General features: G+C 38.3%; 1 protein-coding gene across 1 annotated transcript in view; it reads right to left on the bottom strand.

Moving 5' to 3' along the window:
• DEGS2 (delta 4-desaturase, sphingolipid 2) overlaps positions 1-18,147 on the bottom strand; it is a 70,518-nt gene extending 52,371 nt beyond the window's left edge. The window contains exon 1 of the mRNA XM_003756552.3: positions 17,947-18,147. Coding sequence (XP_003756600.1) covers positions 17,947-18,028 — 82 coding nt within the window. The 5' untranslated portion in view covers positions 18,029-18,147. The remainder of the gene's footprint in view (positions 1-17,946) is intronic.
• Positions 18,148-26,965: the final 8,818 nt, after the last annotated feature.

The following is a 26,965-nucleotide window of genomic DNA, read 5'->3' as shown; positions in this document are numbered from 1 at the left end:
ACTAAAACAACTGAACAAGTTCCATTAAGAATTTGTTGTTGTTGTTATGGAGACAGTTCTGTCCTTGTCTATGTCTTGGTAAGTATATTGGGTTTTGCACCATCCATCAGTTGGGAGAGGGTAAGTGTGCTGCTGGTTCAGTGAACAAAGCGGGAAAAGGTAGGGGTTATATAAAATAATAATATTTCAGGAGTCAGAAGCCCTGGAGTTATTAGAACTGTGTGACTCAGGACAAGTCTCTTCTCCTTTGGACTCCTTTCCTTATTTTGGAAAGAAGACAAAATTTTCTGCCCCTTTCTCAGGGTTGTTAAGTTATATAGATCAAAAAAGATAATATTTATAAAAGCACTTTGGACACTCAGTATTGACAAAAGGTGGAGTTTCCTGAATAGGATGCTATTTCCAACTTCTTTCCCAGGGCCTCAGTTTCCTCCTCTGTCAAATGAAAGAGTACTAAATGATTTTTAAGGGACCTTCTAATTTCAGACCAACATATGAAATAGCAAAAACCTAAATATTCAAGAATGATGAAATGTTGTGTAACATAAAAGCTGACTGGTACCTGCAAATGGCATATGTAAGTTATTATATTATATATATATTAAGGATGTCACCCGTAGAGAAGGATATTCAGTAGAGGGAAGAGTTCAAACAGAAAACTTCTCTATTCCAGCAGGGCTTATCATGCCCTTGGTCCCAAGAAGTCTGTTTGGATCTACTGTATTATATTCTTAATATATTCTCTATAATAATAATAATATCCTTCATATAAATCTTTAATATTTGCAAGGCCCTTTACAAATATTATCTCCTTTTATCTTCACAACAGCCTTAGGAGATAAGTATTGTTGTTCAGATATTTTTCTTTCGTGTCAGGCACTTCGTGAGTTTTCTTGGCAAAAAAATACTGAAGCACCATTTCCTTCTCCAGTAAAACTAATCCAGAGATTAAGTGACTAATCCCAAATCATATAGCTAGTACCTAGTAGCTATAAAGGACATTAATGATTATCTATTCCAACTTTATCATTTTACAGATGAGAAAATTAAGGGTCAGGGAAATAACTTGCCCATCATCACACTAGATGATGAACCAGAAACATGAAAGTAATTCTTCTAATTACAAATGCGTAATTTTTCTGCAGCCCAGTGCAAAGGCACTGAAATTAGATAGAAACAGCAATTAGGTCAATTCAACAGGATTGTAGAATACATAGAAGACTAGAAAGGTATGAAGGGAAAAGGGGCCAGGCTTGATTTTTAGGAAAATCATTTGGTATCTCTGTGAAAGACATAGTGGGAAAGAATAAGAATTGAAGCAAGAAAACTAATTAAGAAGTTATTACAACAGTACAGGGAAGAGGGCCTAAACTAGGGTGATGGCTGGATGGAGACATATAAGAGATGTCCTGGAGGTAGAAATGCCAAGATTTGGTCTTTGATTGGATCCATGGAGCGCCTGGCTGAAATTTTTCCCCACCCAATCCATCTTCCATTCAGCCACCAAGGTGCTTTTCCTAAAAAGAAAATCTGATTATGTCATACCCTCCCCTCACCTATTCATTAAACTCCAGTGGCTTCCTATCATCTCTGGGAAGAAATACAAAATGCTTGGTATTCAAAGCTCTTCCTAATCTTTCCTAACTTTTCCTCTAATGTCTTATTCCCAGCATATGTTCTTTGATCTAACAACACTAGCCATTGAACAAACAAAATCTTCCATCTCTCAGCTTTCCCATGTCTGGAACATCTTCCCTCCTCTGCTCTGACTCCTGACTATCCTCACTTCCTTAAATCCCGACTAAGTCCCAATCTTCTACAGGGAGACTTCTTTAACCCTTTTTAATTCCAATGGCTTTCATCTTTTAATTATTTCTTATTTATCCTATTTGTAGCTTACCTTGTATATATTTATTTGCATGTTGTTTCTCTCATTAGATTTTAAGTTCCCTGAGGACAGTCTTTTGCCTCTATTTGAATCCCAGCATTTAATAATAATAGTGCCTGACACTTAGTAAGTGGTTAAAAAATGTTTATTGAACTGAATCAAAATGACACCAAGGTTGTATTTGAGAGATAGCATCTCACCCTCAAGAGATTGGAAAATTCAAAAATGGTTGGGGGAGGGGTTAGGTGGGGAGATAGGAATTATGAATTGGATGAACCAAATCTCAGAGAGGAGAGAATGGTCAATGGCGTCAAAGACTAGAAAGAAATCAAAAAGGATGTGGTGTTGTTTAGTTCAGTCTTGTCCAACTCTTCAGGACCCCCAGGCCCTTCTAGTCTCCATTGTCTCTCAAAGTCTGTCCAAGTTCATGTTCATTGTTTCCATGACACTATCTATCCATCTCATCTTTGGCTATCACTTTTTCCTTTTGCTTTCCATCTTTCCCAACATCATATTCTTTCCTGTTATGGGCCAGAACTCTGAACTTGAAACAAATGATACTTACAAGGTACTAAGTGGAATTGATAGAGACAGTGGTTATCTAGTTTAGCATGGTTCAGTATGATTGATTTAATCCTACAAGAAATAATAGTTTCCTAGTGATATAATGATTGGTGTATACTCAGTGTAGAGCATATAAGCTAGGAGCCTCGGGTAGGTTGATTCTGAGAGATTCAGAGGGCAGAGAAGGAGGCAGGAGTGCAAGATATCGGAACCAAGGAGAGAGATAGGTCTCTAAGAAAGCTAACCAGGCCCCAGGAAAGGAGACAAGACTTTGAAAAAGAGAATAAAAGATTTGGACTTTAACACCTGGCCACTCTTGTGGTGATTACTGAACTGAAATGAAGGCTGCTCCCAAAGACCTCAAGAAAACCGAACAAGAGAACACTACACTTTCCAATGAGTTTCACCCTTTCATGATGTGGCCAAAGTAGTTAAAGCTTCAATTTCAGTATTTGATCTTTCAATGAAAAGCCTGAATTAATTTCTTTAATTGACTGATTTGATCTCCTTGCTTTCCAAGGGATTCTCAAAGGACTTCTCCAGCACCAAAATGTGGTTCTTAGTTTCCCTCATAATCTAATTGTCACAGCCATATATTACTACTGGAAAAACCACAACTTTGTCAATAAAGTGATGGCTCTGCTTTTTTAAAATATGCTGTTCAGATTTACCATAGCTTTTCTTCCAAAGAGCAAAAGTCTTTTAATTTCATGGATGCAGGCCCCGTTTGTAATGATCTTTGAGCATAAGAAGACAAAATCTGATTCTGCTTCCATTTCTTCTTCTATTTGTCGGGCAGTGATGGTACCGGTAGCCAGGACATTTGATTTTTTTTTTTTTTAAGTTAAGTTTCAAACCAGCTTTTACACTCTTCTATTTCTCCTTTACCAAGAGGCTTCATAATTCCTCTCAAAAAGATTAGGGGTTGAAAAAGGTCATTTCATTTGGCAATTAAGGGGTCATTAGTAAATATGAAGAAAATCATTTCAACTGAATTGATGAAAGATTGCAAAAGAATAAAAGGAGCACAAAGGAGAGGGAGGGAAAGGCACAGCACAAATACCTTTCTAAAGGAGTTCAGCTGAAAAGTGGAGGAAATACAGGATGATACCTAGCAGGACTGGTAGGATCTAGTTAGTATGGATTTCTTATTCATTCAGAATATGAAAAAAATCTCAAGAGCCCACATAGTCTATTGTATTCAAACAGGAAATCTCCTTTATGTTTAAAGACCTCTAGGGAGAGACTAGACTACATTTAAAAAACTCTAATTATTAGGAAGAATACTGATAAACTGATGTGCTTCAGGAAGATAATAATCTGGATGGTAATGGGTCTTGCAATTGTGCTAAATGAAGATCAGTTGGAGCCTGAAAAAGACAAGATTTTCAAAGGATAAGAGAAAGGAGACAGGTGAAATACTATTCCTTCTCCTTATGATCTTACACAGAATTTTATTGGATATGAGTGTGATGTATTTTCACATGATTATAGTCATCCAGGTTTGTGACTTATTTTCATCTTAAGGGCAGGGATTGAAGTTCCTTATTGTTTCTTTTGTTCTCTAGTGCCCAGAACTGTGCTTTGTACAAAGCAACATTTAAAAAATGTTATTCAATTAACTAAATCTGCTCATGAATTCAAGAGATCATTGCTCAAATCTAAATTTTCACCTGCCAAATGAGAAGAAGCAGTTAGGTGTTTAAAAGGACCCAAGATTTAGGTCACCAGAAACTTTCAGGTTTCTGGCCCGTTTCCCATTTTAAGTGAACTCTGAAATCCTACTGTTCTGTGATCCTAAGATCCTGCCAAACCCCAACAATCCTTGAGTCTAGGCATGGATTTTTTTAAAAAAGCAAAAAGGAATCAAAAAATCATTCAGCTTTAGTAGAAGCCATAAAATAGACTTGCTTTCTGATTTTCCTTCCTTATTATGTTAAGCCAAAGAATACTGTAAGAGTCAGAGAAAAGTGTCCCCATGGCAGCCTAGACATCAAACATGTTTATGATTCTAATTTTCTAGAAATATATTCTCTTATGAAGCCATAGAACTTCAGAGTTAGAGAAGATCTTAGTATCAGAAAAGTCTAAAATATCAAAGTCAGAAGAAATTTTTTATTGTTGTTGAGTCATTTTGGTCCCGCTCAACTCTTTGGGATGCCATTTAGGGTTTTCTTGGCAAAGATACTGGAGTGGCTTGTCATTTTCTCCATAAAAAAGTTTTTATTTGCTGTAAGAGGCAATTAGGGTTAAGTGATTTGCCTAGGGTCACACAGTTAATAAGCATTAGGTTTCTGAGGGTGGCTTTGAACTCAGGTCCTCCTGACTACAGGGCTGGTGTTTGATCTACTGTGCCATCTAGCTGTTCCATCTAGACCTATGATTCGCATCATTGAGTGAACTCCCAGTGTGGAAATTTCCTCCATTCGTGCAGATTGGCAATGAATCTATACCATTTTATTACAGACTTTCCTGGATCACTTAAAGATTAAATGACTTGTCCAGGGTCACATATGTTAAAGACAAGACAAGGTGAAGTCTTCCTGACTTAAGGCTAGCAACTCACTATCTTTGTTAAAATCATGGAACTACATTAGAATTAGAAGAGGCTTAAGAGATCAGTGAAAAATAATATATACAGAGAAGGAAGGAATAAGTACAACCCTCCACTTTTAAAGATGAGAAAATTGAGGTTCATAGAGTTAAATAATTGTCTCAAAATCACATAGTGAGTGACAGAGCCAGGATCGGATCCAAAGACCTCGGACCCCAGAGCCAATCAGTTGGCCAAAAAACATTTATCAAGTGCTTATTGTGTGCCAGGCACTCTGCTAAATGCTAAGAGTACAGAAAAAGATAAAAGAGAGATTCTGTTCCAGAGGAGATCACATTCTTTTTTTTTCCCCTTCAATAGTATTTTATTTTTCCAAATATATGTAAAGATATTTTTTAACATTCATTTCTGTAAAACTTTGTTTTCCAAATATTTCTCCCTCTCTCCCTTATCTTTCCTCTCCCCAAGACAGTAAGCAATCTGATACAAATTAAATATGTGCAATTCTTTTAAACATATTTCCATATCAGTCATGTTATACAAGAAAAATTAGGTGAAAAGAAAAAAAACACAAGAAAGGAAAAAAAAAAAAAAACCAAGCAAACAAACAAAAACAATAACAAAAAGGGTGAAAATACTTTACTTTGATCTACATTCAGTCTCCATAATTGTAGATGGCATTTTCCACCTCAAGTCTTTTGGAATTGCCTTAAGTCACCACATTGTTCAAAAGAGCCAAATCTATCACACTTAATGATCACATAATCTTGTTACTGTATACAATGTTCCTCTGATTCTGCTCACTTCACTCAGCATCAGTTAATTTAAGTATCTCCAGGCTTTTCTGAAATCAGCCTGCACATCATTTCTTATAGAACAATACATTACATTCATATATTATAATCTTATTCGGCCATTCCTCAACTGATGGGCATCCATTCAATTTCCAGTTAAGACCTCACTGGACAGAAGAGATAACATGCAAATTAAAAAAAATATATATATATATATAGAGAGAGAGAGAGAGAGAGAGAGAGAGAGTGGATGAGCTGGAAATAATTAACAGAGGGAAGTCACTAGAATTAAACGGGATTGAAAAGCTGCCTGAGCCCTTTTCATAGTGGCTAGAAACTGGAAATTGAATGGATGCCCATCAGTTGAGGAATGGCTGAATAAATTGTGATATATGAATGTTATGAATTTTATTGTTCTATAAGAAATGATCAGCAGGGTGAATACAGAGAGGCTTGAACTGATGCTGAGTGAAATGAGCCAGGAGATCATTATACACTTCAACAACAATACTATATGTTGATTAATTCTGATGGATGTGGCTCTCTTCAACAATGAGAGGATCCAAATCAGTTCCAATTGATTTGTAATGAACAGAACCAGCTACACTCAGAGAAAGACCACTGGGAAATGAGTATGGACCACAATGTAATATTTCCACTCTGTTATTGTTTGCTTCCATTTTTGTTTTTTCTTCTGTTTATTTTTATCCTCTTTCTAAATCCGATCTTTCTTGTGCAACAAGATAACTGTATAAATATGTATACATATATTGTAATTAACATATACTTTAACATAGTTAACATGTATGGGACTACCTGTCATCTAGGAGAGGGGGTGGAGGAAAGGAGGGGAAAAGTTGAAACAGAAGTTTTTGCAAGGGTCAATGTTGAAAAATTACCCATGCATATTCTTTGTATATAAAAAGCTATAATAAAATAAATAAATAAATAAAATACCTACTATAAGTTTAAAAAAAAAAAAAAAAAGGCTGCCTGTAAGAGATAGGATTTGAAGAAAGCTAGGAGATAGAGATGAGGAAGTAAATATTCCAGGCACAGTATCACAGCCAGTGAAAAAGAAAATTTCCAAAGTTGGGAGATAGGGAGATAGGGTGTCTTGAGAGACAAACAGTCAGTGTCGCAGAAAGGAAGAGGGAGGGGACAGGCATGTTGTTACAGGGAAGTGGGATAGGGTGTAAGAAGACTAGAAAGGTGGGGCTGTAGGTTGTGAAGGACTTTGAATGCCAAACAGGGGATTTTACTTTTGATCTTGGAGATAATAAAGAGCAACTAGAATTTATTGAGTTTTACCTTGACCCCTCTGGAGCCAAAAGTTGTTAGCTCTGTACAGCTTTCATTTGGAGCTGTTTAAGTCAGATCATTGGGACAGGCTGGGCTGAAGTTTAACTTTGTATGAATTATAAAGAAAGTTTGCTTTGCAACTGAATCATTGAAACCAAAATATTTGTAAGAACAATCGCTTAGTACTAGAATATGTCCTTAGAGGTGACAATTTAATCTGTGCCAGTTTTCTTTCCACTATATCTTAATACTAGATCTTTTATTTTACAGAGAGAACTGAAGATCAAAGGAAAAAAGAGATCTATAAATGCAGCCCCAGATCACCAATTGCCTGTCAGATATTTTTAACTCCAAATCAACATGTCCGATTACAAAACTCATTACCTTTCCCTTAAAATGCTCCCCTCTTATGAACTTCTCTTTTACTGTCGAGGGTATCACCATCCTTTCAGTCACCTAGATTCACAATTCACACAACAGAACCAATCAGTTGCAAATCCTATGATTTCTACCTCCAGTCGCCCTCATGTCTTTCTTCTCTTCACTCATAGTCACCAACTTTAATTCCTTATTAACCTTATCACCACCTTATTAACTTGAACTACACCATTAGCCTCCTAAATGGTTTCTCTACTTTGTCTCTTTCCACTTCCATCCATTTTCCACCCAAAAACCAAAGTGATTTTCTCAAATAAAAGTTCTGATCATGTCACTTCATTCTCCCACACCTCGGCCCTCACACACATTAAATCTCAATAACTCTCATTACCTCTATGATCAAATATACTCCTCTGTTCAGCATTTAGAGCTCTTTACAACTTGGCCCCAACCTAATTTTTCCATACTTTTTGTATACCATTCTCTTTCATGCATACTGTGGTCTATTTGAATTGGCTTTTCCCACATGTGACAGTCCATCTTCCATCTCCAAACCTTTGCATGGACTATCCTTCATACATAGGATGTTTTTCTGTCCCAATCCAGCTTCTTGGGCTTCCTGGTCTTTTCAAGACTCAGCCCCTGTGCTGTGTTTTATATTCCTGGTCTTCTCCCATCTCTCTCCCCACCAGCCATTACTTCCTTTATCCTTCTCTCCAAGGTTACCTAATATGTTTTGCATATATGTATTTGTTTTTTCCTCCATTGAAATGTAAGAGAAGGGAATGTTGCTCTTTTTAGTATCCTCTGCTGCCTAGTATTGTGCCTGGCATATAATAGATATTTAATATGTGTTTGTTGATTGATGGTTTGATTAATCCAGAATCATACAAAGGAGTCAGGCAGTGACAAAGTCAAGCATAGAAAGGAAGTCTCCTGCACCCAAAGCAAAGACAAAAAATATTCATCTCTATTTTTTGATGGGAAGGGGTACTATTATTATTTACCTCACAAAGTTTTTGTGATATTTTGCCTATTTATAAAAGTACTTACTGCAGTGCCTGGCACATAGTAAGTGCTAAATAATTGCTTATTTCCTTTCTTCCCTTCTTCTCTATCCTTAGAATAGAAACTAGATGATTGGCCAAGCAACCATTGCACACTCAGGAAGCAAAAGCCTTTTATCACCAAATACAATGACTTCCATGTCAACAGCACCTCACCATAACAAACCTAAAAGGGAGGGAGGTAACTTCATAGTTTATCATGCCTGAGAGGAAAGGTGACTGAAAGGGTCCTCACCAGAGCCAACCCAATCTCCAGGCTTGGGACTCTGCTGCTCCCTCCCCATTCTTCCCCCCATAAAGAACATAGCCTTCTAAGACAACTACCTACCCACATTAATAGTCTTGTTGCTATTGTTCATCCTTCACTCTCAAAGAGCTCCAACGACACCACATAGATGTTGTCTTCGTAAGCAAACTGGATTTAAGTGAGGCAGGTTTACAAAGACTGCTATATTAACAATCTATCCCTTCACACACAGATGAAAATGTTTGTTCATTGCCCCATACTCCTCATGGGCAAACTGAAAGGTAGTCACAATGAATAACCATGTGAAAGCTTCATTGAAGACTTGGAAGTTTACAGAGCCATCCCCAGCACTTAATTTGTCTCTAAGCTTCAATTCTTTCCTAAAGCATAAGACCAGTAAGTAAGGGAATGCTCTCTTCTTAAGCAGGGATTTTTCAGGACATTTTCTCCTGGCCACCAAAGCTTAATATTCATCCTTCAGGTTCTTCTTCCATTGGCAAATGGAGGAACTGACTTTTCCCCCAAAACTGAACACCTCATGCTGATTAGGTAGAGCTAAGATCACTTTAGCCATGGTACAGCAAGGATATAGTTAGTTCTCTGTGTTACTGAATTAAAAACAAAAAATACTTGGATTTATTGTTGATTTCATGGTTTTACCTTCTTTTCTTAGTCATTCCCACAATCAAAATCACTTTAATTTTGGGCTAGAAAAGAACTCAAAAGTCATTTGTCCAGTTTGTGCTGGTAAAACACTACTTTCTAAAATATTTATTATTTGCTTATTTTTACTTATTATTCATAACTTTTCCCCAAAACTAAATAGAGAGAAATCTGATCAATGATTATTAATCTCTCATCTTGTACCAACTTCTAGACAGTTCCATTTGGATGTTTCATAGGTCTCTCAAACGAACATTTATAAAACAGAATCCATTGCCCTATCATTTCTCCAAACTTCCCCATTTCTTTTTTTTTTTAATAACTTTTCATTGACAAAACCCATGCCAGGGTAATTTTTTAAAACATTATCCCTTGCATTCACTTCTGTTCTGATTTTTCCTCTCCCTCCTTCCACCTCCTCCCCCAGATGGCAAGCAGTCCTATACATGTTAAAGAGGTTGCAGTAGATCTTAGATACAGTATATGTGTGCAGAACCAAACAGTTCTCTTGTTGCTCAGGGAGAATTGGATTCAGAAAGTATAAATAACTCGGGAAGAAAAACAAAAATGCAAGCAGTTTACATTCATTTCCCTATGTTCTTTCTTTAGGTGTAGCTGCTTCTGTCCATCCTTGATCAATTGAAACTGAGTTAGGTCTCTTTGTTGAAGAAATCCACTTCCATCAGAATACATCCTCATCCAGTATCATTGTTGACATATATAATGATCTCCTGGTTCTGCTCATTTCACTTAGCATCAGTTCATGTAAGTCTTGCCAATCCTCTCTGTACTCATCCTGCTGGTCATTTCTTACAGAACAATAATATTCCGTAACATTCATATAACACAATTTATTCAGCCATTCTCCAATTGATGGCCATCCATTCATTTTCCAGCTTCTAGTCACTACAAAGAGGGCTTCCACAAACATTTTGGCACAGACAGGTCCCTTTCCCTTCTTTAGTATCTCTTTGGGGTATAAGCCCAGTAGAAACACTGATGGATCAAAGGGTATGCACAGTTTGATAACTTTTTGAGCATAGTTCCAAATTGCTCTCCAGAATGGCTGGATGTGTTCACAACTCCACCAACAATGCATTCTAGCCAGTATGACAGGTGTGTAGTGGTTTCTCAGAGTTGTCTTAATTTGCATTTCTCTGATTAATAATGATTTGGAGCATATTTTCATATGGCTAGAAATAGTTTTAATTTCTTCATCTGAGAATTGTCTGTTCATATCCTTTGACCATTTATCAATTGGAGAATGGCTTGATTTCTTATAGAATCAATTCTCTATATATTTTGGAAATGAGGCCTCTATCAGAATCTTTGACTGTAAAAATGTTTTCCCAGTTTATTCAAACTTCCCTTTTTCTTTCAGTAACTCATGTTTATAACTTCACAGTCATCCTTAACCCTTCCTCATCTGATCAGCTTTCAGGGGTTGCCATACTACCACATCTCTTGCATTGAAACTCTTCTAATTCATATAGTCATCTATCCTGGTACAAGGCCTGGAATATTGCAATAACCCCATAATTAGTCACCAATTTGAAAACATCAGCTGCCAAGTCACACCTAAGGCACAAGCCTTGTATCATTCCCAAGCTCAAAAACATGAAGTGTTCTCTATCGCCTCCAGGATAAAATTACAAAACATCAACTTGCCATTTAAGGCTTTCCACATGTCCTATCAGTGAATCCAGAGTTATTTCAAATTAATCCCCTTCACACCCTTATGTTTCAGGTCCACCCCTGACCTGACACTCACCTGCTCTAGTTAACAACCAAGGTGTCTTGATCCAATGAGGCCATGAACTATCTTATCTATCTAACTCCAAAGATCACCTCCATTTTTCAGTTTTTGCTTCAGTTTCTCAAAGTTCATAAGATCATTACACTTGATCTTGAGAATGAGCACTTTGTCTTTTCTTGTTTCCTCCAATATTTAATACAGTATGCAGAAGAGGCATAATACATGCTTGTTGACATGGCAAATATGGAAATGTGTTACATGACAACATATGTATAATTAACTCTAATATTGCTTCCCTTCTCAAGGAGTTGGGGAGGGGCAGGTGGGAGGGAAGGAATTTAGAATTAAAATTTTTGAAAAATAAATGTAAAAATAAATTTTGCACATAATTGAAAATTTTTTAACAAAATAAGTGAAAATGTAAAAGAAAAATATTTTAAATGCTTGTTCACTTGACTTAAATAAAAATTCCATGTGAGGGAATTACTATACTTTCTTTCCCCTTCTTTCTGTTTTATATTTAAAGTATTTATGTAACTTCCTTCACTCCTTTTTCTCTTCTTTCATCTTCCAATTCATACTCTTGCCTCAAACAAAACAAAACAAAAAACCTCTCTCCATTCTATGTGTGATGTACAAAAATGTTTGTAGCAGCCCTTTTTGTAGTGACAAGGAAATGGAAACTGAATAGACACCCATCAGTTGGGAAAGGGTTAATTAAGTTACAGTGTTTGAATGTAACGGATTATTATTGTTCTATAACAAAGGATAAGCAGGATGATTTCAGAGAGGTCTGGAGAGACTTACATGAAATGATGCTGAGTGAAGTAAGTGGAGCTAAGAGAACATTTTACATAGCAAAAACAAGATTATGTGATGGTCAACTGAATGGACTTGGCTCTTCAACAATGAGATGAATGGATCACAATACAGCATTTTCATCTTTTTTTGTTGTTTGCTTGCTTTTTTCTTTCTCGGTTTTTCCCCTTTTTGATCTGATTTTTCTTATGCAACATGATAAATGTGGAAATATGTTTAGAAGAATTGCACATGTTTAACCAAATTGGATTATTTACTAAGGGAGGAAAGTGGGGGAAGGGAATGAGAAAAATTTGGAACACAAGGTTTTACAAAGGTGAATGCTGAAAACTATCTTAGCATCTATTTTAAAAATAAAAACCACACACAAAAAAATAAATTTTTAAAAGTTTGATATGTGAGACAACAATAAAAATTATCCTGACCCTGGTTCTAAGTGATCCCTGGTGTGCTAGTGGCATTTCTGCACCAAAGAAAAGGAAGATGTAAAACCTGGAAATAAAACTAAATTTATTTTTAAAAAACAAATTAATTAATTAAAAGGTCATCAATCTCTAACTGCCTCTGATTCTTAGTAGGTACATTAACCTGGGCAAGTCAGGGGACTTTTTGTTCCAAAAGTAGGTAATGTATTGAATAGAGTCCTGGACCTCAAATCGAGAAGAAGCAAGTTCAAATTCAATCTGAAACACTTGCTAGCTTTATAATCCTATGCAGCCACTTAACTTCTCTGTGCCTCGGTTTCCTCAGCTGTAAAATAAGGAACTTGGACTTGACGGCTTTTGAGATCCTTTCCAACTCTACACTGATGATGTCAGGATCTCTTTCAGAATCCATAGAGTAGTGTTCATGTATACCCTTGCTCATCTAACTAAATCTGCTTTTCCTACTCAGGACCAAATAAATTATGTTTAATTTGATTCAGCAAACAATAATTAAATAGCTGACGTGATAGGAAGACATGTTTTCAGGGAGCTTCTAATCTAAAGGCAAGGACACACTATGGGGTAGGGATACATAAATAAATATGATATAAAGGACAGTGAGGTAAATACACAAGGGAGATCAAAAAATACGATGAGAAATTTAAGGCACTTTCATGGCAGGGAAGAGGGGGATTATGTTGTGATGTTCTGGGAAGGTTTCTTAGAAGAGGTGGTGTGAGAGAAGGGGAGACTTCAGTTCACATGACTGCCTAGGTACATGAATAAAGAGGCAGAAAGAGCGAAAGGCAAGGTAAGCAAAGCTGATTGAGTAATTTAGTTTGGCTGATAACATGTACCTAAGGTGAAATCACATAACATCAGAGTTTAGATCTCAAATGGACTTTGGGAATCACCCAACCCAAACTCTTCACATCACAGGAAGAAATGGGCTCAGAGATGAATAATTTGCCATGCAACTAATAGTATATGCAAGAACCAGACCTAGGTTTTCTGACTTCCGTCCTGGGTTCTTCCCAATGTAACACAAGTTAAATCTGGAGAACTGGAGTGGAATCTTACATCCATTCAACAATTAAGTCCTCCTGTGTGCTGACTTGTGCTCAATGATGCTATAGAGTAAATAGTTCCCCTATGCCCAAAGGGCTATCAAACTGTACACATATACCCTTTGATCCAGCAGGATCTCTACTGGATTTGTTTTCCAAAGAAATCATAAAAAAGGAAAAGGACTCACATGTGCAAAAATGTTTGTAGCAGCTCTTTTTATGGTGGCAAGGCATTGGAAAATGAATGGACACCCTCATTAGGGAATGACTAAGTTATGATATATGTATTTTACAGAATATTATTGCTCTATAAGAAACAATCAGCAGGATGATTTCAGAGAGGCCTGGGGAGATTTACATGAACTGATGCTAGCAAAGTGAACAGAACTAAGAGAATATTCTACACAGCAATAGCAAGATTGTGTGAAGATCAACACTGATAGACTTGTTTTCAACAATGAGGTGATTCAGGTCATTTCTAATAGACTTATGATGGAGAGAGCCATCTATATCCATAGAGAGGACTATGGAGACTAAATGTGGATTACAGCATCATATTTTCACCTTTTTGTTATTGTTTGCTTGTTTTTTGTTTTCTTTCTCTTTTTTTCCTTTTTAATCCGACTTTTCTTATACAGCATGATAATTGTGGAAATATGTATAGAAGAATTGCACATGTTTAACCTATATTGGGTTACTTGATCTTTAGGGGAGGGGGTGGGAGGAATGAAGGGAGAAAAATTTGGAACACAATATTTTGCAAGGGTGAATGTTGAAAATAAAAAGCTATTTTTAAAAAATATTATTATTATTATTTTTGCTGAGGCAATTGGGGTTAAGTGACTTGCCCAGGGTCACACAGCCAGGAAGTGTTATGTGTCTGAGACTAGACTTGAATTCAGGTCCGTCTGACTTCAGGGCTGGTGCTCTATCTACTGTGCCACCTAGTTGGTGGCTAAAAAAACTATTATTAAAAGAGAAAACAATTCTTGAACCCAGAGGTTACAAACTAGTAGCCAGACTGTGAAAATTCTTGAATTTCAAGATCAGCAATGCAATTTTTTCCCGTTTGTGTTAGTCACTAGCATAGTAGATAAATTGCTTTGCATCTTTTTTTTTTCCCTAGCTCGTTTATATTTCAAGTTTTTTGTTGGAGTGTGTGTGTGTGTGTGTGTGTGTGTGTGTGTGTGTGTTTAAGTTGGCTTTTGAGGCCGGGTCTGGAGGCAGACCTCCCTTTTACATTGTCTCTGTAAGGAAAGGCGTTCCAAATTCCAAAAGGTGCACTCCCAAATGAAAGCTTGGAACACAGCCTATTTGGATGCAGGAGATGGTCTGTGTACAATATGGAAGTGGCCAGTTGTTCTCCCTTCTCTGTTCTCTGCCAATCAAGTAACATCAGTCTGACTCAGAATTCTTTTTAAAATCTTGACAAATACAAAACAGGATAAGAGCAAGTACTTCCCTCATATTGGACTCCCAGAGATTTTTATCTTCAGTAAGGACCACTTCACATATTAGGCTTTGATAAACTGTCCACCACCCCCCAAAATAGGAAATAGTAGTGCAGTGAAAGCCTAAGCTTTGTCACTAATTTGCTAAGACCCCTAATTGACCTAGATTCCTTGAGTCTCATCTTTAGCCCTCACTTTCCTTATTTGTAAAATAAGTTTATACTTTTTTCCTTGACATGCAAAGCCCTCTTCCACAATTCATCACCACCTTTTTAACTTTCTACCTCCGACAAAAGACCAGTGAATAGCTCTTTTATTTAGTACCTCAGAGTCCCCAGCAAGTGCTTAATACATGTCAAGAGAAGGAAAGAAGAGACTGATCTACAAATTTTTCTAATTCGCACATTGAAGTATTCTAGGGGTTAGATCTACATCAAGAACACTTCCCATGATTCCTAAACTAAGAAATCTTCCTTCAATCTATCTCCCTCAAATACTTATTATTCTCAACAGAATTCACCTTTGAACTAAAAGCAAAACGTGAGGAAAAGGAACAATGATAAAAATGACAAAAACAACAATAATACTTTGCAAAGTACATGGAATAAATTATTTCATCTGAAATTTATAAGAATTTTATTAAAAAGGTGTCTGGAAAGACAAGTTTTGAGGTGATTTTTTTTTTAAGTTTGTTACCAAATAGTGTTATTTTTGGCACATATCATGTATAATAAAAACAATGTAATAATAAATTTCAAGAGACTTAGGAATTCTGATTAACATAATTACTAGTCATGAAGCCAGTGGATCAAGGTGAAGCACGCTGGTTCTTTTATAACAGAATGGTGAATAGATGTAGAATGCTGAATAAGATATGTTTTTGGCTATGGCAAACCAGAAATTTATTTTACTTGATTTTGCGTATTTCTTACAATGATTTTTGTTTTCTCAATGGTTGATGGATTAAGTTTTGTTCATTTAAAAAAAAAAAAAACTTAATTTAAAAAGACTTTCAAGTGGAACAAATACTGGAGTTGGGAGTCATGCCCTAGCTGGAATACTTACTAGATATGTAATTGTGAGTAAAAAAGTAAAAAAGCACTTTTCTGAAACTCTGCTTCTTCTGTAAGATGAAGATAAGTATATCTGCCCTACCACCTATCACAGAGAATTGCTGAGAGGAAGCACTTTATAAATGTTAAAACACTGTATCAGGCACCCATTATTATATAATTAAAATAAACACATAAAATGAGATCAAAAGGCTACTAAGAACTCTAAACATAAAACACTGGGATTTTGTTTTTAAGGGCAGCAGTTACAAAGAAATGATGTTTGCACAAAATTCACATGCAACAAAACAGACTATATCATCTAATTATCAATTCTCGGGCATCTTATTAAAAGGTGCTTTGGCAAGCAGAGGAGACAAAACGTCGCAAAAGTGTAGCTCTAAGTCAGCGCTGGACAAATATAAGTATATTACAGCCTTTCTTCAAATGTTTCAAAAGTAAAAATACCCTAGAAACTGTACTTCCTCACCCTCTCCAAGCAAACACACCCATGAAAGCCTTTCAAATTTAAAAAAAAAAAATAAGGCTGCGTTTCAAGTTTTCCTATTCTTGCCGATTTCTGGTCATTGTTCTACCAAGTGTTTACAGATCAGAGTGAATTTGGTGCCGTAGGAGGAAGGAATGTGGCAGAAAAGGGAAGGGACACGGGAAAGAAAAACACACATAGCTCCCCCAGCCCCAAGCTGTACATGGTTATAAAAGCCCAGGCCCACCTGGTGCCGTGCTCCCATCCCTACACACCAAAGTCACAGGCCCACACGGCCCTTTCAAATGCATCCGTGCATAAAAACAAACACGCCAGCACTGTGTCCAGAACCTACCACCACCACTACCCTCCACCAGAACCTTATCGAAACATACTGACCTAATTTTCAGATCCCAATAAGCACCGGGATGCCTCCTAGACCTCTCCGCAGATTGACCCCAAACCCTCCCCAGGTGCCAATAAAAAAGAGAATAGAAATACAAAAAGTCACCGGGGTGCCGTTCTAGTCTTGGAGGCACACGGATGACTAGTCACTTCGCTAAAGTTTCTTGGGCAGCAAACTGATTGCCTGCCTTCCTGGGTAGTGAAAAACATGCTGTCCCGGGCTGAGAGCTGAGCCGATCAGGTCAGTCCTGGCCCTCCCTAGCCTCCTTTGCCCCAAGATCCGATGACTCGGAGCGAGGAAATTCCTGCTCAGTGAAAAGGGTGGCGGACGAGGATGACCAACCCAGCGAATGCCAGTCGGCATCGGCTCAGGAGGTAGGGTGGGGCAGGGAAGGAAAAGAAGAAAGGATGATCAGGACTTCTTTAGCTCCCCTGACTTTCCATCCAGTACTGGTCCAGAGGGGTGGGGATGGGACGGATGAGGATGGGGGGAAGGGAGGCGGGGAGGAGAAAGAGAAAAAGAAAAAAGGAGAGATAGAGAAACATGGGCAGAAACATTGATAGAGACAGAGTCGGAGGTACGGACTGAGGAGACACGGGGTCAGATATTCTCCAGCCGCTGGGAAAGGGGGATAAAAGACCAAAACCCCAGTTAGACACTTGGGTTCAGAAGTTGTTTAGCTTGAAAAGGACTCTAGAATTCATCTGGTCTAACTCTTTCATTTTACGGAGAGGGAAACGGAGATCGAGAGGAATGAGCAACCGAAATCATGAAGTAAAACTTGCCCAAGTCCGGGTCCATCTCGACACCGCGCCAGGTTGCAGGTTTTCCCCTACCAACCCTCTACCCACCCACCAGGTATCTCTGGGTGACATCGCCCAGATTCCAGTCAACTCTGCCACGGAGTTTTAGCCCAGGGATCTGTTGGAACATTCCACTCGACGTATATGTCCCCTACTTCCCTCTTCTTCCCAGACCCTGGCCCAGCGTGGGAGACCCCTCCCCCTTAGCCAGCCAGGTACCTACCCAAGATCTCCTTGCGCCTCTGGGTGTGGGGCTGATCTGTGTAAACCCACTCGAAGTTGCCCCGGGTGACCCTGTTGCCCATGGCTGTTAGGGAAGGTGAGGAGGAGAAGCTAACTAGAGTGCTAGCCTGTGTCTCCGGATGGGGTATGGGAAGGGAAGACCAGTTTACATATTCCTTGGGCACTAGTGGGCAGCCCAGTCCTTTAAAGATCTGAGCACACCTGTCGGGGCGGGGCCGGAGAGGGCCGGGGCGGGGCCAGCTCCTGCAGCTGTCCAGGAAGCTCGAGCGAAGGCTTTGGAACCTCACTGGGAGTAAGCTTGGGCGATTGCAGGGACTGATGAGGTACTCCCCCTGGAATGAAGGAGGTAAAGCTCCGCGCCTCGGTACATGGACTAGGACCTGTTCACGGACTGGCCAAGATGCAGGAAATCAAGTCACTTTTCGGATCTGTCTTCTCAGTAAAAAGAGCGGATTGGACAAGCTGATCTCTAAGGACCTCTTCGGGTCTATCCTTCTATGTTTTGAGCTCTGACTTTCTATGAGTTTGCATCCTTGTTCCGCGTCCCCAAGTTCGCTGGGACCAGTCTTTGAATTTCCGGAGACTGCAGGTGGGAGTTTTTAACAAGTTTTATTTCACTGATTATCTCAATGAACTGAAATAAAAATTCCTAAAAGAGTAAAATATTGTGCTCCTATTTTGATGAGGGGGTTATAAATATGATATAGGATATGAGAATGCTTCGTCTGATCTTTGTGTTAATTTAAGAAATAATCATCGGCTTTTGTTTTTGTCTCTGGATTTTGTTTTTGGTGCCGAGATGGTTTGTTTGTTTTGTTTTTAGCTTTAACATAACTGAAAGAACTAAGATTTGGAAAGATTTATTCTCTCGGCAGAACCAGGAAGTCCTGGATAATCACACCATCAAACCTCAGCGTTTCCATCCATACCTTTAGACTTTTAAGAGTTGTGACTGAGGCTTAATTGATGAGGACATCTCTCAACTCTTACTGTAGTTTCCAAAACCTAGGTCAGTATCTGGTAATTGGTAACTATTTTAAAAAATGCTTGTAAATGAAATAATTCCCCCCCCCCCCAAAAAAAAGCCGTTTATATGATTGTAATCTAGTGTTCTGTTCACAAAGCACCTTCTAAAGAAAAAAAAAAAAGGTTCTAAGTAAAGAAAGACAAAAAAAAAAAAAAAAAAAAAACCCTGTCTTCAAAGAGTTTTACTCCTCTGGGGAGGAGTAAAGGGAAAGGAATGTAACATTTTATATTGATAAATAAATAGGCCATGATTTGAGGAAGGAGGAGTAAAAGGAAACGGATATAACATTTATATAGTTAAGTAATAGACCGTGATTTGAGGAGGGAGAGGATGCTAAATGATTAGGAATGGTTTCATGCAGAAGGTGAAACTTGAGTTGAAATCTCAAGGAAGCTAGGAATCAATCATTAAAGTAAAAGCATATTCCATATCAGTGGAATATAATGGAAAATAATGATATGGAATATCAAGTTCAAGAAATGGCAATTAGGGCATAAAGGAGAATAAAGTGATGAATATGAAGGATGAAGGTTAGGGAGGAGTCAAGGATTACTCAGGTTATAAACCTATGTGATTAGAAGAATGGCAGCACAGAAAGAGAGAAGGGTAGGTTTGATGCACCAGCCAATGTAGTAGTTCAGATCCAAGACAAGAATGAATGAATGATTAACCATAGCATGAAAAGGATTCTCCACAAAATAAACCATTTATTCATAATAGAAACATGCTCCCATATCTCCGTTTAGAAACATCTGTTTAGCAGAACAAGTAGTTGTGACTTTTCTATGTAAATAGGACTCTTTTTCCCGCAGGTGACCAGCCAAGCCTTGTCAAAGATGAACTAGCTTGAGGGTTAGCCCCCTGGACCAAGTCAAGTCTTAGGAACAACTTCCATGCTTTTTAAAAAAATCATTAGTTTAATCTACATGGCCTAGACCTGGGTAAATTTTGGTCTTATCACATCAAGCATACTGCAACCTCTAGCCTCTTTCTCTTTCTCTCTTCTCTCCTCTCCCTCTGTCCCTCCCTCCCTCCCTCCTTCCCTTTCTCTCTCTCCCCCATATTTTCGTCTCATTTTCTCCTCTCCCCATAATTTTTGCTTTCCCCCTCTTTCAATTCAATTCTATTTAATAAATAATTTAAATAGCTACAATGTGTAGGAGAAAGAGATTTTTTAAATTACCCAATCTCTGACTTCTTTGCTGTTCTGCCATTTCTGACTCTATGGGACCTATTTGGGGTTTTCTGGGCAAAGATACTGAAGTGGTTTACCATTTCTGTTTCCAACCCATTTTACAGATGAGGAAACTGAGGCAAACCAGGTTAAGTTACTTTCCCAGAGAGTTAAGAAGTATCTCAGGCCAGATTTGAACTTTGAAAAATGAATTAGTTTTCCTCACCTGCAACATGAAGAAGTTAAACATAAATGATCTCAGAGGTCACCCCCTCTGGTGTCACAGGAGTCAAGTCCTTTGCATTTTGCTGCTCCCTATATTCCTCAAACCTATACCCTTCTTCTGGAAGTCTGGTACCCAGAGGGGATTCAGGGGTTTGTCTTGACTTTCTGCCATTTGTCCAAGCCTCCACTGATTTTATTTCCCCTCGTTTGTAGTGGCCCATTGACCAGCCTTCCAGTTCCATTTGACCACTTAACAGCACATCAATTTTTACAAAGTAATATTTATTTCAAAGATTAGAAAGAACAAACATGAAAATTTCTTCTCGACACTTTGGAGGTATATCCTTCCCACTCCCATCACCTCCTAGAGCGGTGTTCAACTCATAACTTAGTTCAATTCCTATATTACTTCCACAAAATTCAAGTCCAAAGCCCCACTAGGCCCATTGTTCAAGAACTCCCTACTGGTCTGGCTACTACATCTGGCCTGGAATGTTGGATTCTGGGATTCCCATGACTTTTCTGCTAGCTGTGTGACTCTGGGCAAATTATTTAACTCTGATACCTCTGTTTCCCTCATCTCTAAAATGAGCTAGAGAAGGAAATGGAAAATACCCCAGTATCTTTGCTAAGAAAAGCCATTCCAGTCCCTGCAGCTAGAACCAAAAAAGAAAGACTTAAGTCCCAAACCCAAATATCACATGACTCGGGAGGGGCCCGGGATGTGATCCTCAGGCCTTCCCCCCTAACCATATTATGGTTAAGGATTCTTAAACCTTAAATGCTAAGTCTTTCTTGGGGCAACTTTTAGGTTGTCTGGGCATGTACCACACTCCATTACACTATGACACTTACCACATGCCCTTGAAGTAGTTATGTAACTTGGCCGTGCTCACACAGCTAGTGTCTGAGACCAGATTTGAAGATGTTTTTCTGACGCTAGGCTCGGTATTATATCCACAGCGCCACCTAGCTCCAGAATTGTATACATAATCCACTCCTAATATTAGTTGTGTGATGGAAAACAAATCATTTCCCCTCTTTGTCCTCAGTTTTCTCATCTGTAATAAGGGGATATTAATACTCATAGGAAGCACTTGGATAAATGTTGAAAGAAGCTTGAAATAGCAAAAGCTCAGTGAAACTGCCGCTTCCCTCGAGCAACTAGAATCTCTCTGTGTCTGTGGTTGTTCTTTCCTTGGGTGTATGTATGTCTCTGTTCCAGATGAATGGATTGTTGCTTATTAGTCCAGTTGTTCCAGTGGCAGGAGGGAAGGAGAGAAAGTTCCCTTTCTCCCACCCCACTCTAGGTATCTTCCCCACCAACCACTCCTCAGACTGTGTTCATTAACTCTGGAACTAAAACTATTAAAAGTCATCTAGGTATGTAAAACCCTCAGGGGTGTAACTAGTTCATTTGATTAGTCAAACAAGATATTTCCTTCTTGACCTGAATCAAACAGGTTTGCACTTCATAAAGGGAGCACACATCTTAGACTCATCTCCTTCATACCTCATTAAAATTTCATTAAGTGTGACACACAACCTGAGGAGGAAACTCCTTCCCTTGCCAAAAACCAAACAAACAAAAAAAAAAAACCCAACAACTCTAAAAAGAGGTTCTCTTAATTCTGATGAGTGATGAATAAACATATGTCAAGAGTAACATTTCCTGGGTATGGTGAAAACAGGCTCCACTGGAAAGAAAGCTGGAATTTGTTGTAACATTTTGAATTCCAGAAAAATGAAAATGATCATCTAGTTATGAATTGTAGAGCACAGAGAGGGCAGGGTGACACTGGGGAAAGAATACTTGTTTGGGAGTCAAGGAATATTTTTGAATTTTGCTAATTAGTATCTGTGTGACCTTAGTAGAGTTATTTGACTTCTCGCCAGTCTTTTTTTTTTTTAATCATATTACAGATATGAGAATTGGTCCCTAAGATCCTTCCAGCTTCATATCCTATGATCTCAGGATTCTTGACTTTACATCTTGTGCACTTTCCTCTCTGTGTGTAACCACAAAAATTCTCAGAGTAAGAAAGAAAGCAAAAAGGAATTTATTAAGATCTCTAGGAGAAAGGGCATCTCCCATCTGATAAGATGTTTGTCAGTAAAAGGAGTGCAAAGTAAAAACTGCAAAACACAAGGTTAAATAGGCTAAACACAGAATCCCCCGATCCCCCTGCCTGACCTTTTCTCCCATTGTTTGGGGGAGTTGGGTTTATAGTCTAATCTCAGAAATCCATCCCAGAAATAAAAGAGGTACTTAAATGCTAATTAAGAGGTTGTAGGAAACTGGAGGGGAGGAACACCTGCAACTTTTTTTTTTTTTTTTTAGCTACAGCTTTACTTGTTATTTTAAAGTCTCAAGTCACAACTAAGGTATAGTTTAAAGCTATATTCTCATGAGAGTGTCTTCACTCAATGTGTGCTTCAAGGATCCACAATCTGATCAGCTTGGATCCTCCTGATTTGGTGTGGCTCCTTGGAAGGCTATAACAACAACCTTAAAGGCTACCTGACCTTAATCCTAAAACCATCTGGCTGTCAGACAACAATCTGTCAATAATAACAAAGTTTCTGAGACAATAATGTGCTGCATACCGGACCACTCCTCCACTCCACCTTTAAGCTATAGAATTCAATACCAGACCACTCCTCAATTCTACCTCAAAGCCACAAAATTAGCATATCAGTGACCTGAAACAACTGATCTACTTTTTCCCTATAAATCTATCTTCTTGCTCCTGGTTCTTTGCTCAATTCTTTTGGAACTTAGCCTGCTGTAATTGGCATTACAATTATGAAAAACTTTGCCCCTTGACTTGGAAATGGATCCAAATTCTTTTGAGACACCTTGTGACACTAGTCTGTAACTTCAACCTTTGAACCCCATCAAACTGGGATATAATCCCTCCACTCAGGATCTGAAAGAATTCACCTTTTAGTGACCAGAAAGGGGCATGAACCTCTCTGCAAGGAGACAGATGACAAATATATATCTTGAGTCCTTCGGCCTTGGATCATGAGTCCATAATATTTATCAGAGTCAGTAGGTTCCTGATCTCTAAAGCTAGGGTCCTCAAGCACTTCTCTTGGCCACTACCCTCTGACAGACTTTGCTACTGACACACCTGTTAGCAGCAGGACCTCTCAGCTTTGATGGATCTTCCGAATTCACTGGTTGCCTGTATACTGGGCCCGAAAAGAACCACCAAAAAACAACAGAGGTACTTTATGCTCAGGGTGCCATGAGCTACCAGCTTGCTTCTAAACACTCCTACTGGAGCCTACAGCAGCAGTTTTGAAAAATGCCAGGAAAATGAGTAAACACTCAAACTTTTGTATGTTCAGAAAAGATTCTGAAAAGATAAAGTAGGTCAGAACACTTTAGTCTCCCCAATTTTCTTCCACAAAAAAAGACAATATCAGCTTAGAGGGAACCACAGAGAAGCAGAAATAAACAAAAGAAGTGGTTATCCTCCTAAAACAAGATTCCAGGAAAGGTCCAATCTCTTTGGCCTGAATAAAGTGCAAGCAGCCCCAGGCCTACTGCCACAAAACAAGGAAAGAACAAGCTTGGGGGCAGCTGAGTAGGAGTCAGCCTCCAAGGAGAAGACTGAAGGGCCTTACCCTGTGAAGGGATGCCAAGCAGACCTGTGTGCTGACCAAGCAGAAGTCCAGGGCTGCAGCCACAGGGGAAGGCTTGCACAAGCCTAGTGAGTGGAGTAGCAGAGGGCTGAGAAGGCTGTGGGAAATAGAGTCCCTACTTTCAGTTTCAAGGCTGAGAGGACAATTGAAGTTTGCAGCTCCCACAGGGTAGTAGAGCATTTGTGGGACAGTGTGAGGAGGGGCCCTACTTAAGAGAAAGTGCCTAACGCTGGGCCCTGGGACAGAATTCAGAAAACGAACAGTAAGAAGCACCTGAAGCTTAGGGCATTATTCCCCACACTTTAGGACTAGATTTTGATTGTAGCAAGTTGCTAAAAACAAAATTAAGATGCCAAAATTGACCTCTGGTGGGATGAAGACTATGGATTCCTCTTTAACATCCCCTTTGCTAAAGATTTCTCCTAGCACCCTTTCCTGATCTTAATTACTACAGCCTTCCTCTTTCTCTGCCTCCTTTGTATTGGTTTAGTATTTATTCTGTATGTATTTAAACAAATATTTCCCCTATTAAAATGTAAGTTCAATGAATGTTGAGGGTGTTTTTTAATATTTGCATTCCTAGGGTCTACCAAAATGTCTGCCACATAGAGGAGCTTAATATTTGTTGATTGATAAATTGATACTCTATCACCAACCTGGATAGTATAAAAGTTTGTAAGAGAAATTAATAAACATTATGGACTAACTCTATAGTTCCTATATCTTGACCAGAACCTAGCTCACCATTTTCCATATTTTCAGAGGTCTTTAAAGTTCAAGAAGCACTTTCTCACAACACTCTGAGGGAGGATTGTTTGGTTTTTTTAATCCTGCTGTCCTTCAGGCATCAGAAGGCCTTTCCTGACCCACCCAATGCTTTCCCCTTGAAGATGACCTCATATTTTAATTGTATCCTATACATACTTAGGTATCTACATGTTGTCTTCTCTGTTATTCCTTGAGGGCAGCTATTTTACTTTTGTACCCTGAGAAATTAGCAGTATTTGGCACACTGTAGACAATGTTTGTTGATTAAAAGATGCTAATATTATCCAGACTGAAGATGAAATGTGTTATTCAGGTACTCATTAAAACTCTGCGACTCCTCTGAATGGGATAAACTGTATGAAGATCTCTCATAAGAATGTCACCTCTACCTATACCCTATTAGTAAATAGAGTAGCCAAAAAGCTGGTGTTATTAATCTTACTTATCATAGATTTCCCCCTTGTTATCCCTGCCCTTTTTGCCATAATTAATGGGAGTCTGGACTCCCTGGCCAATGGGAGAAAAGATCAAAAGGGGGTGGGGGTTTCCTTGTTAGGAGCTGTATAATCCTGTATTTTGCAGCTTGTGCTTTAAACTCCTCTATTGAGGACACCTTGTCTGTTGAGAGTTGCCCTTTCTCCAGAGATTATTAAGTCCTTTTTGCTTTTTACCAAATTTGGGTAGAGGTCACTGTCCCATACACCTCTGACCATAGCACTATCTCCTTAGATCTCTCCAAGATCATGTTCGTTATTTCCAAGACCTATGTATCCATTTTATCCTCTGCCCTCCCCTTTTCCTCTCTCCATCTATTTTCCAACTCAGTTATTTCTATGAAATTTTTCAAGTCTTCTAGTTTTTCATTTTGACTTTTATTTCTTGACTAATTCTAATTTTTAAGGAGTTATTTTCTTATTTTTTTGTACCTTTTACAAAGCTATTCTCTTTTAAATGATTTTCTTGCCTAGCTTTTTTCCAATTTTTTTCTACAGCTTTTTTTTTATTATTATTTTTTGCCTTTCTAAAAAACCATTAGCTCTTTGGGGCATTCTTGTTGAGCTTGTGCCCAATATTCATTTTTCCTTTGAAACTTTCAAATCATTGTCTTTTGAGTTTGTGTCTGTTTCCCTGTCACCACAGCAGCTTTAGAAAGTCAGATTTTTATTGTTATTTGATCATTTACCTTTCAATTTTATTGGGGTCTGCTTACCTCTGAGGTACAAGTGACTGTCCCAAGATTTAGGCTTTTATGTCCTGCTATTTTCACAGCTGGTTCTGCAGCCATGTATGTTTTTGTTTTTTGTTTTTTGTTTTTTTGTTTTTTTTGTTTGTTTGTTTGTTTTTATTTAATAGCCTTTTATTTACAGGATATATAAATGGATAACTTTACAGCATTAACAATTGCCAAACCTGTTGTTCCAATTTTTCACCTCTTACCCCCCCCACCCCCTCCCCTAGATGGCAGGATGACCAGTAGATGTTAAATATATTAAAATATAAATTAGATACACAATAAGTATACCTGACCAAAACGTTATTTTGCTGTAGAAAAAGAATCAGACTCTGAAATATTGTACAATTAGCTTGTGAAGGAAATCAAAAATGCAGGTGTGCATAAATATAGGGATTGGGAATTCAATGTAATGGTTTTTAGTCATCTCCCAGAGTTCTTTTTCTGGGCAAAGCTAGTTCAGTTTATTACTGCTCCATTAGAAATGATTTGATTGATCTCGTTGCTGAGGGTGGCCTGATCCATCAGAACTGGTCATCATATAGTATTGTTGTTGAAGTATATAATGATCTCCTGGTCCTGCTCATTTCTCTCAGCATCAGTTCGTGTAAGTCTCTCCAGGCCTTTCTGAAATTATCCTGTTGGTCATTTCTTACAGAACAGTAATATTCCATAATATTCATATACCACAATTTATTCAGCCATTCTCCAACTGATGGACATCCATTCAGTTTCCAGTTTCTAGCCACTACAAAAAGGGCTGCCACAAACATTCGTGCACATACAGGTCCCTTTCCCTTCTTTATAATCTCTTTGGGATATAATCCCAGTAGTAACACTGCTGGATCAAAGGGTATGCACAGTTTGATAACTTTTTGAGCATAGTTCCAAACTACTCTCCAAAATGGTTGGATTCGTTC

The sequence above is a fragment of the Sarcophilus harrisii genome, chromosome 2 (assembly GCF_902635505.1).
Source record: "Sarcophilus harrisii chromosome 2, mSarHar1.11, whole genome shotgun sequence".
Lineage (NCBI taxonomy): Eukaryota > Metazoa > Chordata > Mammalia > Dasyuromorphia > Dasyuridae > Sarcophilus > Sarcophilus harrisii.
The sequence above is the reverse complement of the archived record's forward strand: the minus strand, read 5'-3'. Positions and strand labels throughout refer to the sequence as shown.